The 21,650-nt window shown below is 40.7% G+C and overlaps 3 protein-coding genes across 5 annotated transcripts; 2 read left to right on the top strand and 1 right to left on the bottom strand.

The window, feature by feature from the left end:
* The first annotated feature begins 2,109 nt into the window (after positions 1-2,109).
* Positions 2,110-8,667, top strand: LOC115056897 (kelch domain-containing protein 10-like). Its single transcript, XM_029523676.1, has 10 exons — positions 2,110-2,393; positions 2,967-3,059; positions 3,349-3,570; positions 4,852-5,006; positions 5,136-5,284; positions 5,362-5,446; positions 5,543-5,609; positions 5,709-5,756; positions 5,846-5,985; positions 6,617-8,667. Exons 1-10 carry the CDS (start codon positions 2,309-2,311, stop codon positions 6,824-6,826), a joined length of 1,254 nt encoding a protein of 417 aa, XP_029379536.1. The 5' UTR covers positions 2,110-2,308; the 3' UTR covers positions 6,827-8,667.
* cax2 (cation/H+ exchanger protein 2) lies at positions 8,386-18,124 on the bottom strand. Of its 3 annotated transcripts, none has more exons than XM_029523675.1 (20): positions 17,999-18,124; positions 15,599-15,754; positions 15,396-15,502; positions 15,195-15,309; positions 14,694-14,810; positions 14,540-14,601; positions 13,837-13,989; positions 13,511-13,711; positions 13,302-13,401; positions 13,068-13,209; positions 12,704-12,887; positions 12,417-12,516; positions 11,609-11,730; positions 11,481-11,512; positions 10,823-10,968; positions 10,586-10,731; positions 10,379-10,473; positions 9,921-9,999; positions 9,664-9,772; positions 8,386-9,171 (listed from the first exon to the last, which is right to left on the bottom strand). In XM_029523675.1, exons 1-20 carry the CDS (start codon positions 18,069-18,071, stop codon positions 9,098-9,100), a joined length of 2,313 nt encoding a protein of 770 aa, XP_029379535.1. In that variant the 5' UTR covers positions 18,072-18,124; the 3' UTR covers positions 8,386-9,097. The 3 variants fall into 3 exon arrangements, 2 of the variants coding, with proteins under 2 accessions (XP_029379535.1, XP_029379534.1); XM_029523674.1 differs by having other exon boundaries at positions 8,392-9,171; positions 10,856-10,968; positions 15,201-15,309; XR_003841835.1 differs by lacking the exons at positions 8,386-9,171; positions 9,664-9,772; positions 11,481-11,512 and having other exon boundaries at positions 9,920-9,999; positions 10,856-10,968; positions 15,201-15,309.
* Positions 18,070-21,405, top strand: LOC115056161 (GATA zinc finger domain-containing protein 14-like). The gene is made up of 3 exons (XM_029522421.1): positions 18,070-18,152; positions 19,096-20,980; positions 21,265-21,405. Exons 1-2 carry the CDS (start codon positions 18,070-18,072, stop codon positions 20,885-20,887), a joined length of 1,875 nt encoding a protein of 624 aa, XP_029378281.1. The 3' UTR covers positions 20,888-20,980; positions 21,265-21,405.
* Positions 21,406-21,650: the final 245 nt, after the last annotated feature.

Genomic DNA, 21,650 nt, shown 5'->3' with positions numbered 1-21,650 from the left:
TGCCACTCTTGTTGGTGTCTACATTGCTCATGCTATTACAACATGCAGTTTTGCCTCAACTTTATGAGCTCATGCCCAACAAACTCAAGGTTTAAAAATTGAGACTTGAATATGTATAAGTGTTGATTTCTCCATGACATATTTTGAAATGATTTCTATTGTGTGTTTATGTTTGTGGAGGTGGAAAGCTGAAACAACACCAGCCTTATATAGACTTTTTTTTTTTTTTTCAGCTAAGCAAGATGGATGAAGGGGTTGATGAGGAGGTAGCCACTCTGGGCTTACTAAAACTACTCACGTTTTCCATTTCGTTCAGCTCTTATAAATCTGTCAGTCCTTTAAAATCTTAATTTGGATATATTTGCTTCAACCTCTTCTTCACCCATGAACACGTAAGTATATGTTGAACTTGACTCTTGAGCCATATATATTATATGTAGAGAAATATACAGATATATAAAAAAAAAATCTATTGTGTAGCCCTTAAAACATTTTGGTTAATCTCTTCATTCACTGACAAAGAAAAAACAGGAGTTCAGTACATGTCCTAATCATGCAAATACACTTTGGGGCTTATTTGTTGGTGATTGTATCAAGTGCTGACGTCCAGACATCAATGAGTAGATAAATGGAACAAAAGTTTGTCAACTCATCTCCTGTCTAATCTCAATAACACAGCTGGAAGTCAGGAATTTCTATCACTTCAAGCCATGACTTCATTTCCTATTCATTGTTCGTCTACTGAGGAATTATATGGAGAAGCAGCACGATGGTATCTTAACAAAAGAACTTCTCTCTTTTTATAACAAATGATATATAATGAGATATATGTGAACTTCAAGTTAGCCACCTTGTGTCATATAAAGTTGTACTGTAGAAAGAAATTTATGAAGGAACCCAGTGTACTGTGTAAAACAGCAGTGCCTATGGGGTTGAATGGTTGGTGTGTCGTCACTCAACAGAAGCAGATAGGAGTTTGCCAAAAAGAGTTGTTGTACTGTACGAAGTGACTGTAGAGTCTGGGCCAACAAGGGCCTTAAATGTTAAAAATTAACAAGATTGCACGAAACATAGCAACACACATGAAGTGTTTTTGCTGTTTAACATTCACGCAAGTGTGAATTGCAGGAAATAACAATGGCAGGACAAACACAAATGTGTATTTGACTATCATTGTTGTCAGTGGGCCAACTAATAATTGTAATTCTTATGCAGGCTTTATAATGTTTATTTTTCGCACGGCCTGTGTGAAACATTTTCACATGTGATGATTGATTTCTCTGTTCTGTTTTGTTCCTTCAGCCAATCCCAGTCAGCGTGAAATCCAGATTACCACATGTCAGCAAAGCAGCCAACATGCATCTAGGGGAAAGGTTGACTATCGGTTCAGTTGATCAACTGGAATCACAACAGCTTGTTTCTCTCCAAGTAGCCTAATTGAAGCTGTTCAATCCTATATCTAAACTGTACAATAAATCTTTTTTATATGTTGAAAACAAGTGAATTTATCTCTGTATGGTTTTCAAACTAAATACACTGTGAAGCATTAGTTATGAATAAAGATCTTGAGTCATTTTAGCAAGCAATTAAGTTGTTGTTCATGAACCCAGGACAACCCTGATACCAAATAAATAAATTCCTATATGTTTGTGATTATCCAATGCTGACATGTCCATTTGTGTGTCAGAAACTGAGATATCATTAATGATATAAATCAATCTCTTGCAAAAGTTAACACCAATTCTTTCTAGCTTTGTGATTTTGTCGCTTTCCTTTGTCACTGAGATAATCAATCTAAGCAAAACAAGTGATGGTAGACGTCTCCTTGTGAGAGGTATTTTCCCACTTTTCTGATATTTTGTCAACAAAGTGATCCAATTCATCAATCGATTATTAAAAACAACATACAATTTCACACCACAAAACTCTGCCGTTTGGACTGACTCAGATTTTGGTCCACCGAGTTTCCTCGCTGATTGTGCAGCGGTGTGTGTGAACACTCGCAGACTGTCAACAGTCCCACGAGGCTCTTGAATGCGCCACGCAGGGTCCCCCTCCTGTGATTGGTCGGTTGAGGGCAGCTGTTTGTGACGTCGTGGCAGCAGCAGGTGTGGACGGACGGTCTGTTGTGTTTTTCTCCCCTCCGTGTTTCAGGCTGGTCGTCGGAGCCTGCCCTCTCATGCCACCGCGTTTGGTCGAAGCGAAGCGGGCCCAGGTCCAGGTCCAGGTCTGACCCGACCCCCTCCCCCCCTGCCGGTCCACCCTCCTCGTTGTGTGTGTTTGTGTGACTGGTTGCTCTCCCGTTAAGATGTCGTCGGCCCAGCGCGATGGGACCTTCAGTCAGCTCAATAAGTTTGAGAAACTGTCGTGGAGGCCGTCCGTCCGAGACTCAGGTTGGTAAAGTCCACCATCAGGCTGTCAGCGGACACGAGCAGAGACTTTAGGCAGCAAACCGGAGACGTCTCCGGTCGAGTCTCGGTTCAACAGGATGCTGATGAGTGTGTGAGGCAGCCAGGCTAACTGCTCCGTCTCCGCCACAGCACACAGGCCAAAGTTAGCTAAGGCTGCTGCGGAAAAGAGCACAAATGAGTGAATGGAGCCCGCAGTGTCCCACAGAGACACTGTTATGGTCTTTAAAGGGGATTAACATATGAGAGGGGACACACACTCAGCTTTAGCTTTGCCTCCATCATACCGTGACGGAAATCACTGAGGCTCATGGTGCGTTTGTGAAAATCATGTTTCACCTTCAACTTCACAGACAGAAATGACACAGTTTGTAAAATCCTAACCAACATACAAAGTGCAAAGGTTGGCTGCGGAGATAAGAACGCACAACTATCTCCCAACCAATGAGAAGTGCTATCTACCTTTTTCTGGTTGATATTCCAAATGTTGAAAATACAAGCAGCACATTAACGTTATTAATGTTATCTGGTTCTGTGGTACTCTTTCCTGATTTACAGGTTCTAAGAAGCGAGCACGGTGGCTTCAGGCCCGACGCATCTTCTCCCCTTCCTGTCCCAACTTAAGGATTCCCAACAGGTTTCTGAGAGAAGGTGCTGCAACACACGAACTCCTGCTCTGACCCTTTGGCCTCACAGAAGGAAATAGATGATTGAGTCAATATAAACTATCAAAGCGATCTGGTTCCAGCAAAATTCATACTGTAATTTTTCCTTTTTTAAACTCACTCTGGGCCTTATCTTTTAATATTTTAGGGTGAATCAAGCCTACAAATGAGGTGGACAATGTCTAATATTTAGGAGCAAAGAAACTTTATATTTCCCATAAAGGCATTTTCATCAGGGACTCAAAAAATCTCTCTTTTGCTTGTTCTTTCTGTAGGACAATGTGTACCTCCTCCCCGAAGTGGACACCGCTGTGTTGCGGACAGCACCAATCTGTACGTGTTTGGAGGCTACAACCCAGACTTTGAGGAGGCAGGAGGGTCAGAAAATGAAGACTACCCCCTTTTTAGGGAGCTCTGGCGGTTTCATTTTGCCACAGCCACATGGCAACAAGTGCGCACAGAGGGCTACATGCCCACAGAGCTGGCCTCTATGTCAGGTAAAACCAGCTACTTTTCTTATTATTGCGAAGTACGGCGGCATAGTGGTTAGCACTGTTGCCCCACAATAAGAGGTCACGGTTTGGTTCCTGGCCTGGGGCCTTTCTGTGTGGAGTTTGCATTTGCTCCCTGTGTTTGCATGGGTTTCCTCCCACCATCCAAAGACATCATCGTTGGGTTAACTGCTGACTGAGTGTGAGTGGTTGTGTGTGTGTGTTGGCCCTGCAATGGGCTGGCATCCTGTCCAGGGTGTCTCTGCACTCCACCAGTTTGAGCTGCGATTGGGTCCAGCAACCCCTGCGACCCGGAAACGGATAAGCGGTTGATGATGAATGAATTAATTGAGCATTTTGCCAGTTGGCTGACGCTTTGGGACGATGGTCTCACCAGGCGGTTTATGCTACAGCAGGCTGTGATGGAGCAATGTGCTGATGTGCCACATGTACAAACAATGTGGGTTTCAAATAGAATCAATCAAAACCTGCTTTGTAATATTTTTCATGAGGGGAAACAAAAGTAACTTTTGCTGGGCAGAGTAAAACCATTAAACAGTTCATAAAACACCCTTGGAGCTTGCAAACAATCACTAAGTTTAGATGAATTCAAATTCACAACCAGATTACAGCTCTCTGGGGTTAACGTGCTGTCTTCTGTGGCTCAGTGCCAAATGTAGAGCGTCTCTGTATATTTCTGCTGAGTGCTGCTGAAGCTGGTGTTGCAGATATTAGGATTTCAGATAGAATGGTTGGTTTTACAGAAAAAAAAGGAATAAAATGAGGATGTGATTTTTGTTGGGCCTTGTACCAAACAAACATGCTCCTACATCGGAGTACAGTTAGTTGATCGTGATGTGGCTGTAGCAACACAACACTTAAGGTGATAACAACACACAACAATATTTTGGTCCATTTTGCCTTCAGATGTACGTTTTCTGCAATACCGCACTTCATATTGCAATTTTAAATATTGTGCAATAAATCTTGCCTGCCTTCCATCCAGGGTTTTTTATCCCTAAACAAATGGCAGAGGCATGTAAGATATCACCCCCGTGCTTGTGCAGATCATTTGTATTATGCACAAATTTGTTCGAATTGAGATACAAACATGATGGGGATCCACATATTAAAATGCCCCAGGAAAACTTTAATAATAGTCCCATGTCATGTTCTTCAGGTGCTTTCTTTGGTGCAGTATGTATATCTGAGCCAACTTTACCAGCGATATTCTGCAACACAGTGAAACTGTAGCAGAAACTGACTGCTGGTGTCTGTCACTTTCAGCTGTTTTACATGGAAACAACCTACTTGTGTTTGGTGGCACCGGGATTCCTTTTGGTGAAAACAATGGGAATGATGTCCACGTTTGCAATGTTCAGTACAAACGATGGAATCTGCTGAACTGCAGAGGGAAGAAGCCCAACAAGATCTACGGGCAGGTGAGACAGTTTTGTCTTCTTTAAACCTCGTTAAATGTGCGACTTTAAGCCAAATATATTAATTTATTCACAACTCCTGAATTTATTTCCCCCATACAGAAGAATTTATGAATGCTCTACATTTTACAGGCGATGGTCATCATAAATGGCTACCTCTATGTGTTTGGAGGGACAACAGGCTACCTTTACAGCACTGACCTGCACAGGCTGGACCTGACCACCAGAGAATGGACACATCTCAAACCCAACAACGCACCTTCAGATCTACCTGAGGAGAGGTTGGTCAGAGATAATCATAAGTGGGTTCTCATGATGTTAATTCAAATATAGTGACATTGAATGCTTGATTTTACAGGTACAGGCATGAATTAGCTCATGATGGACAGAGAATATACATTTTAGGTGGAGGAACGTCCTGGACATCATATCCCCTGGACAAGGTCAAGGACCAGCACTGACACAGTTTTTTACATAAATGCACTTCTAACTAATTTGTTCATCTTCTCCTTTTATCTAATACAATTTTCCTTCATCAGATTCATGCATATAACCTGGAGACAAATTACTGGGAGGAAATTACCACCAAATCCCATGAAAAAATAGGTTTGTAATCTGTTTGCTTGTCAGCTAATTTTTTTTAACCAAGTAAAGAATTTGAAACGGCAAAGAATTAACTTTTTTAAATGTGCACAATCATGACAGGATATCCTGCTGCACGCCGTTGTCACAGCTGTGTTCAGGTCAAACATGGTAAGGAGTATTTCACACACTATCATCTGTCCACACAGAAAATGGCCTGAAATTTTTTGGCCATATTTCACTCTGTTTTTCCTCCTTAGAGGTGTTTATATGTGGAGGTTATAATGGAGAGCTGATCCTGTCAGACCTATGGAAGATCAATCTGCAGACTTTCCAGTGGACCAAGCTGCCTGCCATCATGCCAGAACCCGCCTATTTTCACTGTGCTGCAGTAACCCCGGTTAGTTTCACAAATCACATCTGACTTGGCCAGCAGATTTTGTTTCTAAACTAAGTGAGAAAAGAAATCTACAAAGTCTGACATCAGCATTCTTTGCAGTAGAATTGCAACTTTCAGTTGTGATCATTTTCACAAATTAGTCCTCTGGTAATTTTATAATCAACTTATCAAACGACTTTATTTCAAATTCTTTTTTTCATATGTTTCAAATAGACAGTCATTATCGTTTACTGTATAATGATAATATTGAGATGTCTACTGCTGTCTATGAAGATCTTATTCATCATTCTCATTCATCCAGGTCATTGTTCTCAACTGGACTGTCAACTGGACTTGTATTTGTCTAAGACCTTGTCTTCTTAGACAAATGCAAGTCCAGTTGCCTACGAATCCATTTGAGACAGAGATGTCTACTGCTGTTTCTCAGACCACGGCTTGTCTTTTAATATATTCAATTCAACACCAGATCTTCACGTTTTTAAAACTGAAAGCGTGCAACATTTGGATTATTATTTTTTTTTTAATAACTCAAACAAGATAGTGTCTGATACATTTTATGCCAGTTGGGCTGTCGATTAATGGTCTAATTCTGACTGTAGTTTCTATCTCCCGCCCTGTTCCTCTCCTTCAGGCTGGCTGTATGTATGTCCATGGTGGCGTCATTAACATGTCTGGGAACCGAAGGACTGGGTCTTTGTACAAAGTGTGGTTGGTGGTGCCCAGCCTGCTGGAACTCACCTGGGAAAAACTGCTGAAAACTTTCCCTCACTTAGCCCAGCTGTCCACTCTTCAGCTGCTCAGCCTGGGACTGACACACACACTAATTCAGCGGCTTAAATAGAGGGACTTGCATGTACCCTGAGGACATGTCAGTGTGAAAACCCAGAATCCCTGTATGCTATTTCTTCTTCCTTGTTGCTCAGAGGTATCTTGTGCAATGCTTGTCATTTTTGTAGTGCATGTCTCAGTTTTCTTCTTCTTTTTTTTTTTTTTCTTTCTTTTCTTTACTTTTATTTTTTTGCAACCAATCACTGACAGAGAAACTTGTGGAGCATGTGCAGGAATTGTTAAACCCTCCGGAGACAATTTCTTGAAAGGTAAAATGAGTATGCGTGCTGCTGGTGCAGTTCAAGCTTCTTGTCAGAGGTTGGGGTTTGTTTGTTTCATTTTAAGAGGGAAGCTGTGTTGCTGGAGGAATTTGTGACCAGGTGTATCCAGAGAAACACTCAAACTTCTATTCAGATAGTTAGAAACATCTTTGATTCTGATCATGCATGTTTGTAACTGTGATACCTCCTCATGAGTCTAGCTAGGCCAGCTATTCAAGGCATCATGTTTTAGCCTCAAAGACTCACTGATTGTATGTTGGGATTAAATTTAGAAAAAGTACCCCTCAATGGTCACATTTGGTCTTGTGATCAGATGAAAACCCCAAAGCCTCTTTAATAATATCTGTGACATTGTATCACTGTGAATCTTGTGCCTCTGCAGTTCTTTTTGGAAAAATTAGGCTGAGTAAGTTAGAGATGAAATAACACACCTGTAGCTCCACAGCGGTTTTAATCCATTATTTCTTTATTTGGTGCCTTCCGAATTACCAAAATATCACGCACATGGTTTTTTATATGCGTTTTTAATACTTGTGTTTCTTTATCACTCTTTACTCGTTGGCCTTTTTTTCTCATGTGATTTACTTGGTGCTCTCCAAGAGTCTTTTTTTTTTTTTTGCTGAACTTTTCTGCCATCATTTAAGATTTTTCATCAACTGAAATCCAGAATTTTTACCTATTTATTTTTCTCACTGTTACTTTTATTTTTTGTACACAAATTGTAGCAGATCATGTAGCTATATTTATTTTTCACCTGATATTTCTGTTCCCACTCTATGCTTGAACTCCATTTTGACCTCTTTTTGTTTTTACTGTTGTTTTTAACTTTTTCTAAATGTGTTTTTTCTAAAGAACGTTGTGCTGCAGCACTTTGGTAAAACTCACGAGTGAAATGAATAGTGCGTGAGAAGCATGTTGCACTCAGAATGTGGAATACTGTGATCAGACTCTGAAGTCAACAACGTTCACTGTTGTTAAAACGTCAGCAGGCTCAGTCATTTCTGTGAAATCAGACCTAGGTATGCCCTGCATGATGTTGGTCAAAATACATCTCTTGCTTTTACTGTGGACTGTAAATCATCAATATTGTAGTAATACCTTCAACTGCTTGTAGTTGTCACATCTTCCTTTCATCTGCTTTAATATTGAGTGTTGAGTATCTCTGCAGCATTTTATTTCACAGTTAGTGTAACCGTGTTGGTATAACATCAAGCTTAACCCATCTAAGCGATAAGTTGTTTCCTTCTTCATATTCAAAATCCCACTTCGAGTTGCTTTTTTGACATGATTGACATGTTATGGACTTATTTTTATTATAAAATGGCAACAGTCCGATTCAGTACATGATCACATTGCATTGCTTTGGATTGAGATGTTTATATTTGCATAATGTTTTTATGTTAATGAAAGTTTAAAGATCTCTTGCATGCCAGTGTGCTGTGCATGTCACTTTACATCAGCTCCTGGGAGAAAAGATGAAAATCTCCTTCAAGCAAATTATGGGTGTAATGTACATCAAGTTTTGTAATTTCTGTCTGTACGAACAATAAAAACACGGGCAGCCAGTTTTTCAGAAACTTGCATAGTCAGATATTATTGTTCCTGTACTGCATAGTCAGGTGTGCCACTGTTTCTGCCATATTATTACAAAAAATGTCACGTTTCACCATTTACAAATGTATGACAGCAGTACATTCAAAACAAATACAATTAGTGCAGTTTTTTGTTTTGTTTTTTTACATTGTAATCTCCATTTGGAAGAAAACTACTTCTCTTTCCTTCACCACAGTTATAGACCACAAGGACAAGACACAGACAAATGTCACTTTACCTCCTAAAATTATTTGTGTAATACAAGATGGAGTGTAAGAAGATAAACTAATAATAAAAGTCCCAGATGATCAATTTGTGATAAAACATTAGCAAGAAAAAAATGGTGTTGAATTGGCTTCTTCGATTTTTTTTTTCCAGGTTTAAAAATTGTGAAACGACTGATCCACCACTCAGCAGCCTGCTGGAGACGGAGCAAAGTAATACAGAGCCAGTAGGATCAGGTAGACAACCACCAGAGCCGTACCTGAAGAAACACAAGATTGAAGGTAAAAGTGAATCGAAGCTCTAGAGGCTACTCAATGTTTTAAGCCATCATTCTGTTTCACTCACAGATAGTTTTCCTGTTTTTCGTGCAGCCAATGTATGTAAATCAACCTGCAGGGTTTCAAACTAGTCTTGGGACAGGTCATCTAATTTAATCAGTGTTAATATTTCATAAGCATAATGAAGTCAAAGCAAATTTGTCAGATCTGAGTCATCCATAACCTTGCTGCATAAACCGACAACATCCTCAAGATTATTGACTGACATAAAAAAAAAACTCTCTCCTGAATAAATCAACACCAAGTAAAATGATTTTTTACAATTAGTTTTAAAAACAAAAATCTAATGAAATGCGGAGGATCAATGTGAGCACTGAACTTTGGTAAGCATCCCATTTTATTTGCATGAAAGTGGGAAATATTGGGGGGGTTCAAAAAAAGTTTAAATAGATTTTAAAACATTTGAAACTCACCCTGAAAGTAATCAGACTTGCCGTCCATGAAGATGTAGTTGACCACGATCACACTGAAGATGCAAGCCCACAAGTGCAGGTCACTGAATAGCAACACAAACCCCACGTCCTTCGAAAAGTAGAGATAGTGTTTGATAACAGGATAAAGCACTATATAAAAATGTGCATATATAAACTGAGATTCATGTTTAATATTTTTACTATATATTCATCATCATTGAATAAATCAACAATAGAAAAAGGAGATGGTGTCTCACATAGAAAGCATTAAACAAGACCAGTACTGGAATCTGTAGCATGCAGACCTGCACAGCGATACAACCTCCCACTTCCAAGCTGAAAAAAGAAACATTTAGATGCAGAAATCACTTAGCTGTTTTTATTATTTATTTATTTATTTATTTTTCAAAGAGCAGTGATACCGGGCAGCAAAATGGCTGTGGGAATAAATAAATATACTCTTAGAAGTAGAGTCTCTGTAACTCAAATGTTATATGGGTGATGATGGGATGATGGACTTATAATCATTTTTGTTTTCATGTTGAAACAAAAAGGTCAAAAGAAAAACAGCAAAGGGAAGGCAAATGGTTTCGGGTACATCTAAGTCAACACCAACATTTTAACCATCTTACAGTGAATAAATTCTGAAATTCTTAAGGTTAGCATTTTTCAGCCTTTCTGGGTACTTTCTTTCTTTTGATGAGACAGAGTTTACCTGAGACTGATGTTGTTTTGGAGTGCAAACTGGATCCCATTAACAATCTCAGGGATCTCAGGGACCATAGCAAGAACTGTGACCCCAATGAAATACTGGAGATGGAAAAAGAAAGAACAAAAGAGAAAGAGAAATGTTAGAATGACCAGAGGAAATGACCAAATCAGAAGCGTATGAACACACTGGGGATGCATATCTTCCCCTCACTTGAGAGAAGTTGGGTTGATTCAGTATGGGCTGGATGTGCTCGGTGGCAAGATCTGCACAGACAGACGTGAGCACAGTGGCCATGATGAGAATGAGCAGAGACCTCCACCGTGACCAGTGGACCACTGCACCAATGTGGCCGGTGACTGAGCAGACAGACACAAAGAGATAAAGGTGCAGTATTAATCAATGAATGAAACCTAATGTTAACTGCATCACTGTATAATTGTGAAAGGCGCAATTTTGTGTGACCGTAAGAAGGTTCGGTACCCTGTCCTTCTCCCACATGGATGTTGCAAATATGGGAATGTGTCTTCAGAGTGAATATGAGACCAATGAGGTACGCAGCAGGCAAGAGTATGGACACTGTGTACACCAAAGGCCTGAAGACAAGAACATAATAAATGAGGGGACAGAAATAAACAGAGGGCTTTACTGAAATATATTACAAACTCCATAAAAAGACCATATACTAATTTAACATGTTTTAGCCTATCTCCTTTAAATGTAATTTTTTCTTAGTATTTGAAAGAACTGAAACTTGCTTGACAGTACTTCCTTAAATGCACAAACAAAAAGAGTTTTCAGAGACACCATTCACAGTGCCATGGCTGTTGTGAAATGAAGAAACACCCGTTTTGTTTGGATTGTTAAAATTTACATTTCAAGCATGTTTCAAGGTTCTGCCAGTGATTTTCATAATGTACTGGGTCTGTCTGAAACAACTCAGAGTGAGGGCCCCATCAATCTACAAATGTATGGTACTCAAATTAAAATAGTAATGAAGGTGGTTAGTAGTAGTGATTTCCAGTTGGTAGTTCAATGGCTAAAACATATAAAACTTCCGTTATGGTCTGTCAATTCCTTCACTACAACAAAAGAAAGTAGTTCTTACTCAACATGGCTGTGGAAGAGTGTACCATTGTTCTGTTGAGTGAAAATAGTTTTTAAAAATTTATAAAATGCTTATTAGAGAGACTTGAGGTCCATGTCAGGATGTGTTTCATGGATATTGATGCCGACCAGATCGTAGTGGCAGTTGTGGCAGACAAATGGTCCGCTGCTGTTTCCTGTACTGGAGTTGGAGCAGGCGTCACACACCAGGTTTCCATAGGCCTTAGAGAACAACGTGGGGGCAAATACTCCTGACGATGAGAGGAGGATGATTTAATTTCAGACATTTGAATAAAGCTGTTGCTAATGCAGGTTATTTCAGTCCTGGGTTAGAGAAATAAACCTGTGCAGCTGGTTTTATTACTGTGAATTCACCTGAACAACCATCACGTCACATTTGATCTCTGCATGAATTTCTGATTAGGTGACTTTCAGGCTTCTTAACAACTCTCTGATAGTCAAGTTTGAATTTTAAAGAAACATTATGCTCACATTATTTAAGCAAGGAAATCCACTTTGAAATTCATTTACAAAGTCTTAAACAGAAACATTAATATTCACAGACAAAGATCAGGGTAACTTCATTATGTAGACACTATCATTTTGAGGGATCAAAAACACTGGTGTGCATATGGACGTCTAAACTGTTGCTGCGACTGTATTTTTCCTATCCTGTGGCTGATGGTGTTGAGCATGTCTGGGACCACACAGCTACTCCTGATGGAACATTTGCAGATAACACATTGTGAGGAACTGGGTTTGCTAGTGAGGCTAGAGCTTTTGGCATCTAAATGTACAGTGAGATGGGAGAGAAGTGTTAGACTTAGTCTCCCTCATAAAAGGTTTGGTGTTGTAGGTTTATTTACTATCACCACCTGTATCTGACACTTCCAAAAATATGCAACTAGTGATGATGTATTGATTTTTGGAGACTGACCTCCTACAGAGATGAAAAGCAAAGCAGAGCTCACTCCTGTGGAGCGACTGTTGAACCTTTGCTCACTGTGTCTGAGCCCACCGATTATCATGCAGATGCCCTGAAAAACGGACAAAGAGCCCTGTTCATACATCTTGATTAATGACCTGTGTCCAAACATGATTTTTGTAGTGTTAACACTGATTTAATGAGCTGATCCTTGAGTCAACAGGTGGAGATGACACAAGTGGACTGACATTTTAAACTATAAAAAATGGAAAATGTGAGTTAAATGGAGTTTGGCTCACTGGAATGAAGAGAATGCATCCAAGCAGTGTACCAGTTAGTGCTGCTTTAACAACCTCCTGCAGACACGGGTTAGCTGCATGGTGACCTCTGAGCAGGGCTGTGATGTAAAAGGTCAGTTCTGTGATGGAACCAAAGGTTGCATTCACAACTGCCCCCACAGCAAAGTTACTCTGGGCTGAGATACTGCAAATAATAAAATTAACAACACTTAAATTCAGTAAAACTTGGCACTAAAGTATTGCTAACTCCATTAAACATGTTTGGTTCACGGGACACTTCGGGTTACATAGTAAAATTACATAGTAAGTTTCCATTCTACCCAACATTCCTTCACAGGCGTTTTAGGTAATGAGAACCACTCACCTGGCGATGCCCATACCAATGTAGTAGGACAGTGGTATGATGGAGCCAGTTGCTATGGCAAATTTAACCTCAGAGGAGGCGTACTTGTTTTCTTTGTCAATATATCCAATTACTATGGCAACTATTACAAGAGGAAGGAGGTCTTGGGTGAGAGTCAAAGATGATAACAGTTCTTTGCGTGACACCCACATATTAACACAGAAAGCTCTCACATAAAATGGAATAAAAGGATACTGACAGCAAACACGTTGATCCCATCAACTGTGTACTTGTAATAGTACCAGTTGACTGCATGGTAGCAGCAGAGCAGTGCTCTGGCCTCATAGCCTTGATTCTACAAGTGTGATAAAAAATAATGAAATTGGCACATGAGCAGCAAACCAACAGGAATTAATCTATCCAGATTTATTTTCTGTGACTGACGTGCTAATTCTCTCCCTTGCCTTAATTTCTCTCCTTTGTGAGGAGGAGGAAACAGAAACATCCTCAGGAGGTAAGAGAAGAATGACAGTGAGGGTCCGTCCATTCATCTTGGAAATGGGGATGGTGAAGACCAAGATCCAGGAGAAAAAGCAGGCCAGGGAATGAATGACCACCAGAGGCGGGTAGCCCAGCAGCAGCCACGTGTAGGTGGAAAAACGACACTATACCACAAGAAGGGCACACTGGGTAATGATATTCTACTCTAGATTTTCATGATGCATAGATCAGTTAATCAGATCAGAACAGTGTCCATGTATATTGTATGTATATATAAGTGTCTTTTTACCCAGAAGGAGGTACGTGGAGGTCTCCCTGGTGTCTCTGAGACTGGCACCTCTGTGGGAGAGGGCAGCAGAACCGGTGAGTTATCACTGACCCCGTCGATGCTGCACTCACAGTCTGGTGATTGCTCACAACATCTTCTCAACGTATTTCCAATCTGGATAAAACACACAGAGAGAGAAGGAGAGCTGTAGTTTTAAGATTATAAGAAAATGCACTTCGTGAGGCAAATGGAGATGAAACACAAGATACCACCCATCGAGAAAGAATTTCTTGGGAAAGGAAAAGGGAACAGAAGGACATGACCTTCACTAGAGAAGTAAAACTAAACTACAGACAGAAATATCTGCATAAATGTAATTTTTGATGCATTTGGGATTAGATTTCAGGAATAATTTGACAGTTTTATATGAGTGTTATCTAATTTTCTCTTATCTGTGTTGCTCACTATCAGCATTGCTGTGGAACATGTCAAGGCAATAAAAAAGTGTGGCCTGGTGGTTTTATCAGATGTTTTGTTTGCTGTCATCTGCACTGTAAATGCATTTTGGTGTGCATCGTGTCAGACTTCTTTTTGTTTTGTGATTATAGAACAACCCTAACCCCTTTTAGTGTGCATGTACCAAATTTAATTTTGCCAAAAAAACAGAGAACCAACAAGAGGAAAGTCCCCCGGTGCTAACTCAAAAATCAGATTCAGATGATACCTCTTGGATTGACTTGCCGAATGGCCAGAGAAAATAGCAAGACAACTTCCAGCAAAGCTTTCCTGAAGACAGTGAGGAAGAAAAGAATAATGAAGAATGGTGGAGGATCAATAATACTGTGCATTCTGTTTTCTTTCTTGATTAGTTCACCTACCGTACGGTACACCAGTGATTGTGATGAACATAAGTATGCTGACCAGGAAATGTGCCAGAGAGACCCACCAACCAAAGAGAAGCACATATGCCACGTTTCCACATGTGATGAGATGACCTGAAGGCAAATAGAGAAAAACATTTGTGAAAGGTGAACATCTAAAGAAGCCACATTATAAACCTTTCTCTGATTTAATTCTTTACAGTACAAAGAATGCTTCATAGTTTTCACCTATTATTTCTGTATGTTTAACGATGGTTTTTCTCATTACCAATGAAACTGTACTGTTAATGCAAGTTGATTGCAGAGACCTGGAAAAATAGCCATATCTCTAAATACTGGTAAGATGGAGGTCAGAAAGGATTTCACCATTCATTTCCTGTATCATCAGATATTACCATTGTGTTCTTACTCCTTACTTTGGTGAGGATAATTATACCCCAACAAATACAAACACTGACCACGAAATAAGGTCCAAGACTCCAGACAAGGAAAAAAAACTGTTACCTGTATGTGGCTTAATGATGTTCAGTTCTGAGTAGAGCTCTTTCACAACCTCTGACCTGTCTTCAAACGGACGCTCTGTCACGTGGCTCTTCCATTTTCTGAAACCAAACTGACGCACACAGGCAAGCACACGTACATATTAAACCTTGACTCAAACCCCTTTCATTTGAGAAGGGAAACCTGCAAGATTCTTACTCTGTAATTGTTGACCAGTTTGTTGGCTTCCACTTCGTTCTCTGCTTTGATGGTTCTCTTCCCTTGAATCTCCTCCCTGCTATCGTCACAGGCATTATGGCCTGAACCTGAAATTACAAATAAATTTCTGTAAACTATGAGCAATGCTGTCAATAAAGAAAAGAAAGAAAACTAAACTAAATAAACTGGTACCCAGTGCTCACACATGTTGGGAGGCATGCACATTGTTGTGCAAAGTCCAGGACATATGGAGTGATGTGTTGCTGCAGTGCAGGTGTCTGTTGGATTAAGTCCTTGACCTCGGCCATAGATCTGTTCATCACTGTGAGCTGCCTGGGGACCCAAGTCCGATGAAGGCTCTAAAGCAACAAACAAGAGAAAGATGTCTCAGAGAATCACAAAATAAAGAACATGTACATGCATACCAATGAATGAATACATTAATTTATTGTTTTGGTAGAGAACTGGCTGAACAATATCTTGAATTTATTAACTTAATAACTTAATTTTGATTCCATTCGAGTGTTACAAAGTTGTACACTCCAAAGTTTAGTCCATGTTTTCTTTTGTTTGTGGAATAAGTTTTTTTTATTATTAATTTAACTGATTGCTGCTTTTCTTGCTATCAAACAAATCTGCTGCTTGAGAACAACGCTCTGACTTAAACTGGTCTGTTACACTCTGTATCTGTAGTCTTTGTTTACAGTACAGGGTCAGGGATTAGAGTGAAATTAGCAACACACTCAGCATGAACTGAACAGCACAGACTTCCTCCCTAATCAATACAGGCACACCTGGGTACTCAATTTTATTGGACTCACACTGGAAAAAAAAAAAACCCACATCAAACATGCACTGATTCAAAAATCATTAATGACCCAAACCCCAAATATCTCAGACTTTGTCAAGAGAGACTCACCATAACACAGGACACTAGAGAACAATCAAATCCTCACATTACTTTAAGTGGAAGTGGAATGTCTTTGCTCAGCCCTGAATGCCTTATCCCCACTGACTGCATGCCAATTATATCCACAAGTATTTTCACATTACCAGATTAATACAAGTACCAATGTTTTTAGGCCTGTGCAGCAGGCAAACTAAGTTCCTCTTCTGTGGGGTGATTTATATCTCTGACATCCTGCCAACAGCTGCATTTACTCTGCAGGGAAATCAGAGATGTCACAGTATTTAGCCTCTAAAGGTTTGCCTCTAAAGATCCATGAAATGCATATAGAACACAAATCCTAAAATGCCATCAGTATTGTGAGACAAACCAGCACAATAATATGGATTTCCCCCTTTTATGTCCGTTCAGTGTTGTTGACATACTTTTAGGTAGTAGTCTTGCTTTATTTCCTCTTTCTGTTACCATATTTGTATACAGGAGTGCACAAGTTGAAAAACATGCCACCGAATGTGAGAGATTGCTCAATGACAGAGTGGGGGGAGGAGGTGGCAATATTATCTGCATTCAAAGCTCATTACTTCATTCTTTGATACAGAGCAGGAAGACTTTAAGATTAATCATATATGTGAGCTTCTATGACAGAAAAAAAAACAAAACATCAACAGTGTTGTTTCTAACAGCTGATCTCTTCCTCAAGAGGTGCTATATAACCTGTAAGTATTTGATTTCAGTAGTAGCACTTAAGGCAAGAAATTCAGAACTTTTAGTTCCTTTGGTTATCATTATTAAGACCAATGAATATATTAACATTGAATTGATTAACAAAATTAAGACAGACTTCAAGATTTTTGGAAATGTGGCAATTTACCTACATAAGGTAACTAACTGATTTAGCAGCTTTTGCAAACAAGAGAAACCAAAGATGTTGCTACAGAACTGAAGTGGAAAGTCTGCATAACAAATAAAATAAAATAGTTAACCATCTCCCACAATTTTGATAATTGACTCTACCATCCTACTTACCAAGCAAAAATGTCAAACAGTATCTGGTTCCAGCTTCTTAAAGGGATATTATTGTAAATTAAATATTTGTGGGTTTAATATAAAAAAAACAAACAAATAAACTGTTTCAACTACATAGTTGGAAAAGATACAGAATGTCAAACTAAAGGACAGTTGACAAGATCTGTAATGTCATATGACACTTATACAACGCTGACATTTTGGTGCGCGCGCGCACACACACACACACACACACACACACACATACACACTGACACTGAGAGACAGACAGACACACACACACACACACACACACACAGACAGACAGACAGACAGAGACACACATACACACTGACACTGAGAGACAGACACACACACACACACAGACACACACACACACATACACACTGACAGACAGACAGACACAGACACACAGACAAACAGACACACACATACACACTGACAGACAGACAGACACAGACACACAGACAAACAGACACACACATACACACACAGCTGTCTGCTGATTCACAGCTCACCGTTCACGGTGTGACGCTGCAGCCATTTAAAACGCACAGCGTGATTACCGAAAGCCGTTTAAAGCGCCGGACTCGGGTCGCTCACCACAGATAAAGTTGTGGTGTTTTTTTTTTTTTTTTTGTTAGTCTGTTGTTTCTAAGCAGCATCCCACCTTGTGTGTGCTCCGGCGGCTTCCTCCGGCGGCTGCCCGGGGGGTCGGAGCTCTGGGCGGACGGCAGAGACATGTCCGCCGGTGAACACACTCCGCCCGCTCCGGTGGCTGCGCGTCCCGCTGCTCTGCTTCGTGAACGAGCGACGCGACGCGGGCACGTTGATTCACAGAGAAATTAGTCGCTGGGAATTGTGGGAAATGTAGGGAAAAGATTTATCTTTAAACCGAGCTAAACTCGAATTTAAACCGCTCAGAGATCTTACTTTAGGCTCATATAAATTCACATATAGAGAGGCTGCAGACATCTACAGTTTATTCAGAAGGCTGCTTGTAGGATTTCGAGTAAAAGTAAGAAAAGAAAGCCCACTGGCATTCAAAAATTGACAAACTTGGATTCAAAACTTTCTGTCTTGTAAGTCACTGAACTGGCTGAACCATAATTATAATCCTATAATGGAATACGTATAAAGAACTTCCCAAATAACTATCATAAAATCTTTTTTTGTTATGGTTGACAGGAAAATAGCCACTTAAATCCAGTTAAGTCTTGCACATCGTAATCTAGCAAAGCAAACAGAAAAATTGTGCCAAATACAGCTTCAGGCCACAAAGACCTTTGAATCGGATTTGTGACTCAATTGTTGAACATGCAAATATATATTTTGATGTCAAACTGTCACCAGACACAGTGACATCTGATAGGATGCACACGTTTCATCCCAATGTCTAAACTGTTTTTGTGAACATGCTGAGGCCATTACAAAACACATCCCAAAGTTCATGTGTTTAGTGAAAGACAGAAAGCCTTGATTGGTGGTTTGTGGCTTTGATGTTGTTTTTTGCTGTTTGTCTGTTTTGTTTTGGATTTTTTGGTTAATCCTGGTTATAAATAAAGCTGCATCCCACCCAGCTGGTACACTTGAGGAATGTCCGGGGTAATCTTCTGCGAAATCATGGCAAAGCGTCAGACTGCCACCACTTTCTTGGCATTATCACTGCTAGGAGGATTAGTTTGGACAAATATAGAAGCTCAGGCTCAGGGGCTGCAATGGCAGAACCCCTCAAGACAAATGTCCAAGGGTGGTCCACCTCCTCAGGCACCAGAGGTTCCTTCACATCCTAAACCACCTCAGGTTCTACAACCATCAAGGATTCCTCAATATCCTCAGCATCTACAAAATCCGCAGGCACAACGTCCTCCTCCACAACCACAGAGAGGTCCCCAATATCCACAAATTTCACAGGATCAACGACCTCCTCAACAGCAGAGAGGTCCTCAATATCCAAAAAATCCACAGGTCCAACCTCCTCCTCCTCAACTGCAGAGAGGTCCTCAATATCCACAAATTTCACAGGACCAACGTCCTCCTCCTCCACAGTCACAGGCTCCTCCATATCCTAAGCATACTCAAGTGCCACAACTGCAACTTCCCCCAAAGTCGAAGGATCCACGCCCAGTTCCACCATCACCACAGTTTCCTCAATTTCCACAAAAACCGCAACCTCCACCACCGAAGAATCCTCCACCTCCTCAACCACCAAAGGTTTCTCAATTCCCACAAGTCCAATATCCTCCAACACAGATATTTCCTCCAAGGTTTCCTCAGTATCCTCTTGCACCAAAGTTTCCTCCACACCCACGAGCATTCTGGCCCCAGGACTCAGAGGCCTCTCAACCGGAGGAACTACGAAAACCATGGATATCACATCAACCGCATCAACCGCATCAACCACTTGAACAACATGAGCCACATCAGCCGCTTCAACCACATCAACCATATCAACCGCTTCAACCACATCAGCCACTTCAACCACATCAGCCGCTTCAACCACATCAGCCGCTTCAACCACATCAACCGCTTCAACCACATCAACCATATCAACCGCTTCAACCACATCAACCGCTTCAACCACATCAGCCGTTTCAACCACATCGACCACTTGAACAACATGAGCCAAATCAACCGCTTCAACCACATCAGCCGCTTCAACCACATCAACCATATCAACCGCTTCAACCACATCAGCCGCTTCAACCACACCAACCGCTTCAACCACATCAGCCGCTTCAACCACATCAACCACTTCAACCACATCGACCACTTGAACAACATGAGCCAAATCAACCACTTCAACCAAATCAACCGCTTCAACCACATCAACCGCTTCAACCACATCGACCACATCGACCACATCAACCACTTGAACAACATGAGCCAAATCAACCACTTCAACCGCATCGACCACATCAACCACTTGAACAACATGAGCCAAATCAACCGCTTCAACCACATCGACCACATCAACCACTTCAACCAAATCAACCGCTTCAACCACATCGACCACATCAACCGCTTCAACCACATCGACCACATCAACCGCTTCAACCACATCAACCACATCAACCGCTTCAACCAAATCAACCGCTTCAACCACATCGACCACATCAACCGCTTCAACCAAATCAACCGCTTCAACCACATCGACCACATCAACCGCTTCAACCAAATCAACCGCTTCAACCAAATCAACCGCTTCAACCAAATCAACCGCTTCAACCACATCGACCACATCAACCGCTTCAACCAAATCAACCGCTTCAACCACATCGACCACATCAACCGCTTCAACCGCTTCAACCAAATCAACCGCTTCAACCACATCGACCAAATCAACCGCTTCAACCACATCAACCACTTAAACCACAGCAACCACAGCAACCACTTAAACCACAGCAACCACAGCAACCACAGCAACCACAGCAACCACAAGAACCACATAAACCATTTCAACCACACCAGCCACAGCAACAGCATCATCAACATAAACCCCAGGACCCACGTCCACAAAAGACCTCTCCTGATGGTTGTTATGTGCCACCAAATGTGAGAGTCCCTTGTGGAGCTCCTGGTATTTCTGCTGATGAATGTGACGCCATTAGTTGCTGCTTTGATGGCCGACAGTGCTACTTTGGAAATAGAGGTGAGTTTATATTTATTTATGTCACATATTTCACAGAAAACAGAACCTTTTCTCCAACTATGCTGCATACCATGATTAGAATTTTACTGTTAGGTGGCTAAAATGTTACTTCATATCGCATTCTTCAGCACAATGGAGAGAAATTATTAAACTAATTCTTTGATAATGGAAGTTCCTACAATAAAAGCTTGATCCTTCTTAATCTTTTTTTTTTTCTTCTTCTTCTTCTTTTATTGATAAAAACTAGCTATTTGACCTATTCATACCTGTGTTTATGCCAACAGTTACTGTTCAGTGCACCAAGGATGCCCAGTTCATCGTGGTAGTAGACAAATATGCCACTCTGCCCCCCATTGATCTTGAAAAAATCTCACTGTTGGAGGGAGGCCGAGACTGCACGCAAGTTGACTCTAATTCGGATTTTGTTATCTACCAGTTTCCTGTCACTAGTTGTGGCACTGTTGTCATGGTAAGAACTTGATTTTTTATGTATGTTGTATGTTTTTAACCAAGACAACATCTTCAAATAAGGACTGTAAATTTTTGTCTTCTCTAGGAAGGGCCTGGTGTTATAATCTATGAGAACAGGCTGACCTCCTCATATGAAGTAGACAGGGGAGATCATGGAGTTATTACCAGGGACACCTCATTTGAGTAGGTGATCATTTAG

Source organism: Echeneis naucrates, chromosome 16 (assembly GCF_900963305.1).
Source record: "Echeneis naucrates chromosome 16, fEcheNa1.1, whole genome shotgun sequence".
Classification (NCBI taxonomy): Eukaryota; Metazoa; Chordata; class Actinopteri; order Carangiformes; family Echeneidae; genus Echeneis; species Echeneis naucrates.
Note: the sequence above shows the minus strand (reverse complement) of the source record. Positions and strands in the feature narration are given on the sequence as shown.

Bases quoted from the DNA above. Each gene is read 5' to 3' on its own strand.
- LOC115056897 (XM_029523676.1), top strand. From the start codon at position 2,309: ATGTCGTCGGCCCAGCGCGATGGGACCTTCAGTCAGCTCAATAAGTTT. The intron at 5,447-5,542 runs GTCAAGGACCAG...TTCCTTCATCAG, and splicing joins CATCATATCCCCTGGACAAG to ATTCATGCATATAACCTGGA. The intron at 5,757-5,845 runs GTAAGGAGTATT...TTTCCTCCTTAG, and splicing joins CTGTGTTCAGGTCAAACATG to AGGTGTTTATATGTGGAGGT.
- LOC115056161 (XM_029522421.1), top strand. From the start codon at position 18,070: ATGTCCGCCGGTGAACACACTCCGCCCGCTCCGGTGGCTGCGCGTCCC. The intron at 18,153-19,095 runs GCACGTTGATTC...CCACCTCCTCAG, and splicing joins GAACGAGCGACGCGACGCGG to GCACCAGAGGTTCCTTCACA.
- cax2 (XM_029523675.1), bottom strand. From the start codon at position 18,071: ATGTCTCTGCCGTCCGCCCAGAGCTCCGACCCCCCGGGCAGCCGCCGG. The intron at 15,755-17,998 runs GTGGGATGCTGC...TTGTTGCTTTAG, and splicing joins GCCGCCGGAGCACACACAAG to AGCCTTCATCGGACTTGGGT. The intron at 10,969-11,480 runs GTAAGAACTACT...TCTTGTCTTCAG, and splicing joins CTCTTCCACAGCCATGTTGA to GCCTTTGGTGTACACAGTGT.